This window comes from Manis pentadactyla, chromosome 9 (genome assembly GCF_030020395.1).
Source record: "Manis pentadactyla isolate mManPen7 chromosome 9, mManPen7.hap1, whole genome shotgun sequence".
NCBI classification, from domain to species: domain Eukaryota; kingdom Metazoa; phylum Chordata; class Mammalia; order Pholidota; family Manidae; genus Manis; species Manis pentadactyla.
The window spans coordinates 128494044-128507075 of NC_080027.1; the positions used below are offsets into that span (position 1 = coordinate 128494044).

At 37.1% G+C, this 13032-nt stretch overlaps 1 protein-coding gene across 14 annotated transcripts in view; it reads left to right on the forward strand.

The window, feature by feature from the left end:
* DENND1B (DENN domain containing 1B) overlaps window positions 1-13032 on the forward strand; it is a 279446-nt gene that overhangs the window by 102273 nt on the left and 164141 nt on the right. For 12 of the 14 annotated variants that reach the window (XR_008999472.1, XR_008999473.1, XM_057508165.1 and 9 more), the window contains 2 exons: window positions 3244-3293; window positions 5241-5360. Coding sequence is in view for 12 of the 14 variants with exons in the window: in XM_057508165.1 (XP_057364148.1) it covers window positions 3244-3293; window positions 5241-5360 (170 nt within the window). In the remaining 2 variants the exon portion in view is untranslated. Of the gene's footprint in view, window positions 1-1122; window positions 1781-3243; window positions 3294-5240; window positions 5361-13032 lie in introns of those variants that run through there. The other 2 variants (XM_057508159.1, XM_057508161.1) reach the window with 2 other exon arrangements.

Here is a 13032-nt window from a genome sequence, read left to right on the forward strand (position 1 = left end):
AGAACTGCTGGGGCAAGGTAGCCATGAAGTTGAATTAACAGGACTTGATGAATGATTGGGTGCATATGAGGGTCAGGGAAGGAAAGGGGTCTGCCACGTTTTTGGTTGAGTTACTCGGCAGATAGTGCTGCTATTCTAGGTGATAAGAACTATAACTAAAAGAATGACTTCAGTTTTGCACATTCAGAATTTGATATGTCTGGGGGAACATCCAGAAACTGGTACCAGAGAGTAGATATAAAATCCTGAAGTTCACAGAAATATCTAAAGTATGAGACCAAGAGATTTGGTAGTTACAGTTGAACCCTTGGGTACAGATCAAATTGCCTAGGCAGATACACTTTATTAAGTATGGAAGAGAGGAATATATGGAACTTCAGAGTACCCCAGTTTCAGTACTGGGTCAGAGATGAAGTAGTTCAGAAAGAGGGAAATGGATTGCTGACATCAACAATGACATATCTCCTTTCATCTTAGATTTTTCTCAGAGAAATTCTAAGACCTTTGTAGTTACTGAAATTTTAATCAGGAGGTAAACTTCACATATTTTAATTTTTAAAAGGTATTCTTAAATGCTGTTTCCCCTTTTGTTTGACCAACTTATAATTCTAACTGGTAATATACCACTCTGACACCAGTAGTTTACTCTCTTTTGCCAGATCAATTTGATGGTAATGCCTGTTAGTATAGATTCAGAATATGGGACCAAAAAAAAACCACAAATGAATGAATTTTCATCAATCTTTGTTTCCAGTTATTTATATGATGTGTTTAGGAGATATGTTTTAGGAGATATGTTGTTTTTAGGGCATATGCAGGTGTATTTGTTATTGACCCTTGTATTTTGCTATTCCTAATTTCTGTTATTTCTGTTTTTAACATTCGACATGTTAGTGTGTTCTTTTTGTATAAATATTAGAAAATTAAGAGGTTTTGAAAACCCAAATAATTTTTCTTGGCTAAGGAAATTAAATATTTCATAAAAACAAAAGCCTGTAGGAAACAAAGAACTGTAACTTTTGAAGAGTATTATCTTAAACCTTTCACATAATCTGTGGATGCCCATCTAGAATTGCGTGTGTGTGTGGGGGCGCACATGCATGTGATAAAAAAAACACTGTATAATGGAAATGTCAGACTTTATGAACACTTCCAGTAAATATCTAAGTACAATTTACAATTAGCATTATTGCTAAAAAGATAGAAAAAACTCTTCACATGTATTTTATTCCTCCAGCTGTCTGTCTTTTCTTTTTTAACTTCAGTTTGAGTAGCACCTGTAATTAAGGAAGAAAACCAGCCCTGGGAGCTAGGTAGGGCTTCCAGCTATTGATCTGTGTAAACCCGGCTTATACTGTCAGGGGAGAGACGGCCAACTGCTGGGCTGCTTTGTCACCGACATAAGCAGAGAGGGTTTTTTGTCTACACTGTTTATACACTAGTCTATAGACCTGCTGGCTGGCTGAATTTTAAAGAGTGCGGAGGTTTAAAAACGTGTCCCCTGAGGGACGCTTCTGCCAGTTGGGACGCACTGAAGCTGTTTCGCAGCCGTGTGTGCGTGTTGCCTGTGGAGGAGGGGAGTGTGAAAGCCTGAGCAACTCACAGGAAAGTCTTCTTAATTTGAATCTTAAAATTGATGTAAAATATGTTAGGAATTTGGGTATATTCAGAAGCAGACAATTTTGAATATACATCTTTATTGTTACAGAAATTCTATGAGCAGCATTCAGAGGGGACAGCTAGTGCTCAGTGTGACTGGCTTCACTTTCTGCAGCACAAGGTGAGGACTAGCCATCCTCAGAGGAACTGTTCTCGTAATAAACTGCTTTCAGTTGAAATAATTTAAATTATTGCAAGTTTAGCAACTCTTTCAACAATAACATGTGACAAAATATTTTCAGGTAGAAAGGCTAGCTTTTTCTAAGTCTGGGGTCTGTGCTCATGCCAAAGTAGAGGCACATGTTCACCAACAAAGCAGGTGCCCTGCCCTGAAGACTGAGGAGGCCTTACTGTTGCTTTTCTTCCTGCATCAGGGACTTAGGGCTGGATGCGCTTTTAGGTGTTCGCACTGGAAGTTTACAGTGTTTTATTTTTTAATGAATACCTTACTGCAGTCTACATTTTGAAAGAATGTGAGAAATTCTCCTTTAAACCACTCAATCCTGTGTTTCTGGACAGGATATAAATATTCATGTATTGATGATTTTTTGGGTTTAGTTTTATTGGCCACGTGGTACTGGATTTTTTTTTTTTTTGGTGGGGTGGCTACTGCATCAATATACTTGCTCTTTTTTCTCTGTAATTAGGAACATCCTCATAATTGCTGCTTTGTCTTGTAAAATCACCTGGACTTGTATGATGTTATCTTCAACTGAATCAGAGCTAATTTCAAGTTTTCCATATATGACAAAATAGTTCTTCAATACTTTTTTGCCACATGAGTGACAATTATTTGCATTTTGTTGTCATTGTTAACATGTGATTTCTAAAATCTTTTTAAATTATTTACAATGACTAATATCACTTGCAGGTTTCAAAATCAATCAGGTTATTTCTATACTTCATTAAAACATTGATCTTCATATTAGGCCATTATAAATGAAAGTACACAGAAGAGAAGCTATGTTGTTTTAAATTTAAGAGCTGTTTTTGATACACATTTCTTAAAGAGTGTTATTTGAGATAAAACTTTGTGTTACTGTTGTTGAATTTACCTAGTTGAAATATATAAATGTGTTTTTTTTACCTATAGAAAGTCCTTTTTTTAAAAAACCTTTGTACGGTGGGACATGCAGAGTTGTTAAACCTCCCAGTAATTCATTCTGCTGCCAACTTCATTCCCTTTTCTCGGCCTGCATTTTAATTGAAACAACATTTATATCTTTGAGCCAGGATCTGTCAGAAGTCCCTGTGGCTAGTCTGTGGTACAAGCAGCTAACCCATATGGTGTGGTGCTTCTTGTAGAATCCATATGGCCTTGTTGAAGGGAATCCCAGCGGGGATGTGAAGGGTGTTAATACCCTTCAGGCCAGGCCGTCCCCTCCTGGGGGTTCTATGGTATTGTCAGTGCAATCTGCCAAAGCACACACTTAATTCCTTTCTAATCATCAATTATTTCAGTCTAGGAACTTGTTATTTTTCTTAAAAAACAAAATGTATTTTTTCCCCTAGAAAAATATCTCAAAAATATTTTAACTGCATCTTTAAAAATATTCTAAAATGTTTTTTAACTTGCATTTGCAGGAGGTACTACAGACTGTGCCCAAGTTCTGCTTCCCCTTCGACGTTGACAGGTACAGTATGAGTCATTTAGAATAACTTGAGCCCCTTTTAGTGAGCACTTTAGAGTTATCACATGTGTCTTTTTTAATGAAGTGGACTCTTTTCACTGCTTCTAACAAAGCAGGCTAGAGGTTCAAAATTAAATAATATTTGGAAATAATAACCATTCTGAATTATTATCTTTTGTTTTCTCCACTGTGGCCAGTTAGGACAAGTCTTGCGGTTCCATTTCTCCCTTTTGTACTTCAGGTGCATATTGTAAGCACAAGCAGGGAAAAATATCACCATGTCCTTGATCAGAGCCTTAGAATTGTGTCTTTTAAAATTAGATGTATGTATCCTGGCTTCTATCTCCCTTCACCCTGATTGAAAAGACCATCTGTGTGATATTGTAAAACTCCTGGCTAGATGTCTCCCAAGAATAGCTTTATAGAAATAGTGCAATATTATGGGGGCTACAGGGAAACCCTCCTAGCACTTTTGAAAATCTCATTATGTTTGCATTTTACTGAACAAATGCTGAATGAATAGAGTATTACCTGTGTGTAGTTGGAATTTCACAGAATATATAGTCCTTTGAGCATAATAACAGATCATTTATTGTTTTTCATGTGATTTTCACACCCTATTATCAGTTTTCTTAAGAGTATAGTATGAAGGGATTTTAAAAGAAAATTTATTTTAGGAAAATATTTTGTTAAAGTAAGGATTAATAAAAATCTGAAATTTTGTAACATTAAAGATAATGCCTTCTGAGTGATGGGCTGATACTAATAAGCACTGATGATGAATGACACCTTGTTTTACTTCCTTCTGGGGGATCCAGTACTTGCTGAAGTTGCAATTTTCAAATTAGTAGTAAAGATACACTAAAGGAGGAAAAGCTGTGCAAGTACAATGTGAGCATTGGGCACCACTGGGCACATGAGCCACTAGAAGTTGTTTTTAAAGTTTGTAAAGTTTGTAAAAACAACTGTCCATTTAAAAGGGTATTTGTTAAGTGTTCAACATTTGAATGCAGTATTTCCTGACAATTGAAAACAATTTGTAATATTGACACACTAGTAATAAAGTAACTTGCTTCCTTTTACATAATTTCTGTGTTTATTTCAAAGCCAAAATTCAGATGTCATGGATATTTTGTCTTGGGGCAAGGAAGCCGATGTTTACTTATGGTTGTCTAATGGCAAGATTATAGCCAGTAACAGGAAATATATTTATATACTTTAAATAGTAATAAAGGTTCAGTGTAATGATTTATATGCACCTTACACTGCCATGTGCCACAATTGTGGCACTATGATCCTTAGTCAGAATGAGCTACAATTCCTTGCAGTATCTTTTTTTGTAGAAATTGCATTCTTACATCGTGCTTGGATATTTATTCTCAGTGTAAGGGTGGCTGTAGAGGAGCATGCTAAACAAAAGCCAGTAGTAATCTGTGGAGTATGTTCCTGGTGAGAATGTCAGCAGAAGAAGCAATTACTCGCAGAGTTGGTGGTGGCTGCCCTTATGGTCTAAAGCAGCGTGATTTGCTATCTAAGTAGTGTTAGAATAATCAGGAAAGAGAGCCTACAGCTGAGCAGACTCAGTCACCATGTCCAGGACTTACCTAGTTTCTGTACTGATATTTTCATAATTTATGAAATATTTTGTAAGTATTTCTAGTTTTACCATGTGAAAACTGACGCCAAGACATCTTATGATTCCCTAGTAAGGGAGTAGTAGGTGCTCAATTGCTCAGCCTATAAAGTGTTACAACTTACTTTGATATTTGACTTGTGATTTGGTTCACACATTTCAAACTCCTTATACTTTTAGGACATAGTTCTAACTTTGAGAACTAACTGATTGCAAGGTAAAACCAATGCCCCGTAAAGATATATTCTTGCTTTTGTTTTTCTTTAAGATAATTCTCGTACAAGGCTTAAAGTCTTAACAATATTACTGTATTGTAGAGTGTCTCAGAATCAAGTTGGACAGCACTTTACCTTCGTCCTGACAGACATTGAAAGTAAACAGAGATTTGGATTCTGCAGACTTACATCAGGAGGCAGAATCTGCTTATGCATCCTTAGGTGAGCACTTGTAGGAGAAGAAGCTGCATCACAGGAGATTAACTGTGTCTTTCTTTTGTACTTTGTTATGCTCGGGGTGTTAAAATATGCTTTTATGTACTTGTATATTTTATTTGTTTTCTCTAAATCAAAGTAAGTTGAAAAATAATTTTATTTACTTTCTATGTATAGCATTGGTTAGGTTTAAACATATACCAGTAAAAATATTTCTTGAAAGAATTGGTTCTTTTAAAGATTAGTTTTTGTGGGTTTATTTTTGAAAAAATAAATATTAAGATCTGAGTTCAAATAACATATGTTTTACATAGTAAATAGGATACAAAAAAATTTGGTTAAACTGATATTTTCTGTCACTGACCCAGAATTTGGGTTTTTAAAGTAAGTTACTGCCTTAAAGCTATGGTTGTAAATTGGTGATTCTGGACAGAAATGTTTAGAGAGGTGTTTTATTTGGCCACATGGTATTTAAAATTCAGAAGATATTTCTAACCTTACAATTTCAGTGAAGTTTTGCATGTAAATTAAGTTTCTAATTCCTTTCGCTAAATGGGAATAATTGCTGACTCTGGGCTTGTATTCCCCACTAGCAGTAATGATCTGGAAGCAAGCAGTAGGTTTTCAGTTGTGCCATTTGCTAGTTTGACATAAATCCTGCCTGTCCTGCTCCAAGCGCTTACATTATCTGCCTTGACTCAGTGTATTTAAATTAAGAGCTCAGAGTGTGTCTTCTGTGTGTGAACCTAGAATTTGAACTGCTGGCTGTTGAGGAAGAAGAGTCCTGAAAGTTGGCTTCCCTTTAGGTCCTGGTGAATCAGATATCCAGATGCATTCCACAAAAACAGTATTCTGCACTCTGATTACACTATGAATCTGGTCAAGGTAGATTCTATAGAAATGTTTATAGGAAAAGAAATAGTGTATAATTTAATAATTAAAATACTGCAAAGAAAACTGCAAAGAATAACATTGATTCACTCTGTTCATTTGCTTATGGAGCTGCAATCATATTATTCTTTGAAGGTTAGGCTGTAAATTCACTGGGAATGTTTGTTAGAGTTGGGTAAGTTTTTCCAAATCTTTATTCACAAGTAAATGTTTCACTGCTTTATAAGGAGTAGAATGTGCCCCCACTCTTCCTTCAGGAACAACTTTTTCATCTGGTTAACAGTTGTATATAAAACTTATGTTTTATCCCGAAGAGTATTATGCTTCCAACTGTAGGTTGATTCTTTTTGTTTTTTTATTTTTTTATTAAGGTATGATTGATATACACTCTTATGAAGGTTTCACATGAAAAAACAATGTGGTTACTACATTCACCCATATTATCAAGTCCCCACCCACACCCCAATGCAGTCACTGTCCATCAATGCAGCAAGATGCCACAGATCTATTATGTCCCTTCTCTGTGATACACAGTTATCCCCGTGATCCCCCACACCATGTGTACTAAACATAATACCCCTCAGTCCCCTTCTCCCTCCCTCCCCACCCTGCCTCCCACACCCCACCCCTTTGGTAACCACTAGTTCATTCTTGGAGTCTCTGAGTCTGCTGCCATTTTGTTCCTTCAGTTTTGCTTCATTGTTATACTCCACAAATGAGGGAAATCATTTGGCATTTGTCTTTCTCCACCTGGCTTATTTCACTGAGCATAATGTCCTCCAGCCCCATGCATGTTGTTGCAAATGGTAGGATTTGTTTCTTTATTATGTCTGAATAGTATTCTATTGTATATATGTACCACATCTTCTTTATCCAATTATCTACTGATGGACACATAGGTTGCTTCCATATCTTGGCTATTGTAAAAAGTGTTGCGACAAACATAGGGGTGCATATGTCTTTTTGAATCTGAGAAGTTGTATTCTTTGGGTATACACCAAGGAGTGGGATTCCTGTGTCAAATGGTATTTCTATTTTTACTTTTTTGAGGAACCTCCCTACTGCTTTCCACAATGGTTGAACTAATTTACATTCCCACCAGCAGCAGTGTAGGGGGCTTCCCATTTCTCCACAACCTCTCCAGCATTTGTTGTTGTTTGTCTTTTGGATGGTGGGGATCCTTACTGGTGTGAGGTGATATCTCATTGTGGCTTTAATTTGCATTTCTCTGATGACTAGTGATGTGGAGCATCTTTTCATGTGTCTGTTGGCCATCTGAATTTCTCTGGAGAACTGTCTATTCAGCTCCTCTGACCATTTTTTTATTGGATTAGTTGCTTTTTGTTTGTTGAGAAGTGTGAGCTCTTTATATATTTTGGATGTCAACCCTTTATTGGATCTGTCATTTATGAATATATTCTCCCATACTGTAGGATGCCTTTTTGTTTTATTGATGGTGTCCTTTGCTGTACAGAAGCTTTTCAGCTTGATATAGTCCCACTTGTTCATTTTTGCTTTTGTTTCCCTTGCCCAGGGAGACATGTTCATGAAGAAGTTGCTCATGTTTATGTCCAAGAGATTTTTGCCTATGTTTTTTTCTAAGAGTTTTATGGTTTCATGACTTACATTCAGGTCTTTGATCCATTTTGAATTTACTTTTGTATATGGGGTTAGACTGATCCAGTTTCATTCTCTTCCATGTAGCTGTCCAGTTTTGCCAACACCAGCTGTTGAAGAGACTGTCATTTCCCCATTGTATGTCCATGGCTCCTTTATCGTATATTAATTGACCATATATGTTTGGGTTAATACCTGGAGTCTCTATTCTGTTCCACTGGTCGGTGGCTCTGTTCTTTTTTTTTTTTTTTTTTTTTTAGATAATTATTTTTTATTGAAGGGTAGTTGACGCACAGTATTACCTTACATTAGTTTCAAGTGTACAACACAGTGATAAAACATTTATATACATAATTCTAGGTTCCAGCTATCACCCTACCAAGCTGTTACAATATCTTGACTATATTCCTTATGCTATACATTACATCCCAGTTACTTATTTATTTTACCATTGGAAGTCTGTCCTTTTTTTTTTTTTTGTGAGGGCATCTCTCATATTTATTAATCAAATGGTTGTTAACGACAATAAAATTCTGTATAGGGGAGTCAGTGCTCAATGCACAATCATTAATCCACCCCAAGCCTAATTTTCGTCAGTCTCCATTCTTCTGAGGCATAACAAACAAGTTCTTACATGGAGAACAAATTCTTACATAATGAATAAGTTACATAGTGAACATTACAAGGGCAGTCATCACAGAAACTTTCGGTTTTGCTCATGCATTATGAACTATAAACAGTCAGTTCAAATATGAATACTCATTTGGTTTTTATACTTGATTTATATGTGGATACCAGATTTCTCTCTTTATTATTATTATTTTTAATAAAATGCTGAAGTGGTAGGTAGATACAAGATAAAGGTAGAAAACATAGTTTAGTGTTGTAAGAGAGCAAATGTAGGTGATCAGGTGTGTGCCTGTAGACTATGTGTTAATCCAAGCTAGACAAGGGCAATAAAACATCCACATATGCAGAAGATTTCTCTCAGAACGGGGGGGGTGAGGTTCTAAGCCTCACCTCTGTTGATCCCCAATTTCTCACCTGATGACCCCCCTGCGACTGTGCCTGTCTTAGGTTGTTCCTCCCTTGAGGAATCTTACCTGTCTCTGGCTAACCAGTCATCTTCCGGGGCCATACAGGGAAATGTAAAGTTGGTAAGTGAGAGAGAAGCCTTATTGTTTGAAATGGTTAGCTTTTTATTTCTTTGCATATTTATGCCCTGTAGCTTCTATGCCCAGCATTTGTCTTGAGATATCTTTACCACTTGGAAGAATTATGATACTCGGTAAATTTGATATGAGGCATGAATTCTATTTAAGGGTTGTAATTAGGAAGGAAGAAGAAAAGCTATAGAAGTAGCAGGTGGCAGATAACCTGGGAAGATTGATTATTTCTTTGACCTATCTTCTTGTAGAGTAACTTCAGCATGTATAGGTTTTAAGCTACTACTTAAATTGTGTACACACATTAACATAATAGGAGTATAGTTACATAACCAAAGCATATCTGTAATTACCAGCCATCTCCAATGGAACCAAGAACACCAGTTAGGCACCTTAGGCGTTTGTGAAAACTTATCTATGATATGGTGGATATTGTCCAACTGAACTTGAACAGTCTGAGAGAAATCAGACAAATTAAAACAACCCATTCCTGGGGAATGTTCACATCCCTTATGTTCTTTTAACAGTAAATAGTCTGTAGTTGTAAGATTTTGGAGTGCTACAATTTGCACTTCTCCTAATTCTTGGTTGAGTTCCAACAGTATAGATCCAGTCAAATTTGTTGTTTTACTGTATGCACAGGCCAGCTTAGATATCTCCTTCTTCATTCCCATGGCAAGTCCAGGAACTGGTGGGATGAGTGCATCTACAGCTGTAGCAGTGTGTGGATCTTTGTTGGGGTTTTTTGATGATCATCTTCTGGCATGAGTCTTCCAGAGAGTGCTGATGTTGGAAGTTCTCTTTCATATCTTATCTTAGTTCATTTTCGGGGTAGCCCAATTAGGCTTTGATCTTCTGTATAAACGCAAACAGACCCTTTGCCTACACTTTTATATGCCCTTTATACCCTTGTGTAGAACTCATTGGAGGTTACCACACAGGAACTGCCCTTTTTTTTTTGTTTTCTTTTGTTTTGTTTTGTTTTGTTTTTGGTATCACTAATCTACACTTACATGATGAATATTATGTTTACTAGGCTCTCCCCTATACCAGGTCTCCCCTATAAGCCCCTTTACAGTCACTGTCCATCAGCATAGCAAAATGTTGTAGAATCACTACTTGCCTTCTCTGTGTTGTACAGCCCTCCCTTTTCTCCTACCCCCGCATGCATGTTAATCTTAATACCCCCCGTACTTCTCCACCCCCTTATCCCTCCATACCCACCCATCCTCCCCAGTCCATTTCCCTTTGGTACCTGTTAGTCCATTCTTGAGTTCTGTGATTCTGCTGCTGTTTTGTTCCTTCAGTTTTTCCTTTGTTCTTATATTCCACAGATAAGTGAAATCATTTGGTATTTCTCTTTCTCCGCTTGGCTTGTTTCACTGAGCATAATACCCTCCAGCTCCATCCATGTTGCTGCAAATGATTGGATTTGCCCTTTTCTTATGGCTGAGTAGTATTCCATTGTGTATATGTACCACATCTTCTTTATCCATTCATCTATCGATGGACATTTAGGTTGCTTCCAATTCTTGGCTATTGTAAATAGTGCTGCGATAAACATAGGGGTGCACTGATCTTTCTCATACTTGATTGCTGCATTCTTAGGGTAAATTCCTAGGAGTGCAATTCCTGGGTCAAATGGTAAGTCTGTTTTGAGCATTTTGATGTACCTCCATACTGCTTTCCACAATGGTTGAACTAACTTACATTCCCACCAGCAGTGTAGGAGGGTTCCCCTTTCTCCACAGCCTCGCCAACATTTGTTGTTGTTTGTCTTTTGGATGGCAGCCATCCTTACTGGTGTGAGGGGATACCTCATTGTAGTTTTAATTTGCATTTCTCTGATAATTAGCGATGTGGAGCATCTTTTCATGTGTCTGTTGGTCATCTGTATTTCTTTTTTGGAGAACTGTCTGTTCAGTTCTGCCCATTTTTTAATTGGGTTATTTGTTTTTTGTTTGTTGAGGCATGTGAGCTCTTTATATATTCTGGAAGTCAAGCCTTTATTGGATGTGTCATTTTCAAATATATTCTCCCATACTGTAGGGATCCTTTTTGTTCTATTGATGGTGTCTTTTGCTGTACAGAAGCTTTTCAGGTTAATATAGTCCCACTTATTCATTTTTGATGTTGTTTTCCTTGACCGGGAGATATGTTCAAGAAGAGGTCACTCATGTTTATGTCTAAGAGGTTTTTGCCTATGTTTTCTTCCAAGAGTTTAATGGTTTCATGGCTTACATTCAGGTCTTTGATCCATTTTGAGTTTACTTTTGTATATGGGGTTAGACAATGGTCCAGTTTCATTCTCCTACATGTAGCTGTCCAGTTTTGCCAGCACCACCTGTTGAAGAGACTGTCATTTCCCCATTGTATGTCCATGGCTCCTTTATCAAATATTAATTGACCATATATGTCTGGGTTAATGTCTGGATTCTCTAGTCTGTTCCATTGGTCTGTGGCTCTGCTCTGGTGCCAGTACCAAATTGTCTTGATTACTATGGCTTTATACTAGAGCTTGAAGTTGGGGAGTGAGATCCGCCCTACTTTATTCTTCTTTCTCAGGATTGCTTTGGCTATTCGGGGTCTTTGGTGTTTCCATACCAAATTTGAATTTTTGAATTATTTGTTCCAGTTCATTGAAGAATGTTGCTGGTAGTTTCATAGGGATTGCATCAAATCTGTATATTGCTTTGGGCAGGATGGCCATTTTGACGATATTAATTCTTCCTAGCCACGAGCATGGGATGAGTTTCCATTTGTTAGTGTCCCCTTTAATTTCTCTTAAGAGTGACTTGTAGTTTTCAGGGTATAAGTCTTTCACTTCTTTGGTTAGGTTTATTCCTAGGTATTTTATTTTTTTTGATGCAATTGTGAATGGAGTTGTTTTCCTGATTTCTCTTTCTGTTGGTTCATTGTTATTGTATAGGAAAGCCACAGATTTCTGTGTGTTGATTTTGTATCCTGCAACTTTGCTGTATTCCGATATCAGTTCTAGTAGTTTTGGGGTGGAGTCTTTAGGGTTTTTTATGTACAGTATCATGTCATCTGCAAATAGTTACAGTTTAACTTCTTCTTTACCAATCTGTATTCCTTATATTTCTTTGTTTTGTCTGATTGCCGTGGCTAGGACCTCCAGTACTATGTTAAATAACAGTGGAGAGAGTGGGCATCCCTGTCTAGTTCCCGATCTCAGCGGAAATGCTTTCAGCTTCTCGCTGTTCAATATAATGTTGGCTGTGGGTTTATCATGGATGGCCTTTATTATGTTGAGGTACTTGCCCTCTATTCCCATTTTGCTGAGAGTTTTTATCATGAATGGATGTTGAACTTTGTCAAATGCTTTTTCAGCATCTATGGAGATGATCATGTGGTTTTTGTCTTTCTTTTTGTTGATGTGGTGGATGATGTTGATGGACTTTCGAATGTTGTACCATCCTTGCATCCCTGGGATGAATCCCACTTGGTCATGGTGTATGACCCTTTTGATGTATTTTTGAATTCGGTTTGCTAGTATTTTGTTGAGTATTTTTGCATCTACATTCATCAGGGATATTGGTCTGTAGTTTTCTTTTTTGGTGGGGTCTTTGCCTGGTTTTGGTATTAGGGTGATGTTAGCTTCATAGAATGAGTTTGGGAGTATCCCCTCCTCCTCTGTTTTTTGGAGAACTTTAAGGAGAATGGGTATTATGTCTTCCCTGTATGTCTGATAAAATTCCGAGGTAAATCCATCTGGCCCGGGGGTTTTGTTCTTTGGTAGTTTTTTGATTACTGCTTCAATTTCATTCCTGGTAATTGGCCTGTTTAGATTTTCTGTTTCTTTCTGGGTCAATCTTGGAAGGTTGTATTTTTCTAGGAAGTTGTCCATTTCTCCTAGGTTTCCCAGCTTGTTAGCATATAGGTTTTCATAGTATTCTCTAATAATTCTTTGTATTTCTGTGGGGTCCGTCGTGATGTTTCCTTTCTCGTTTCTGATACTGTTGATTTGTGTTGACTCTCTTTTC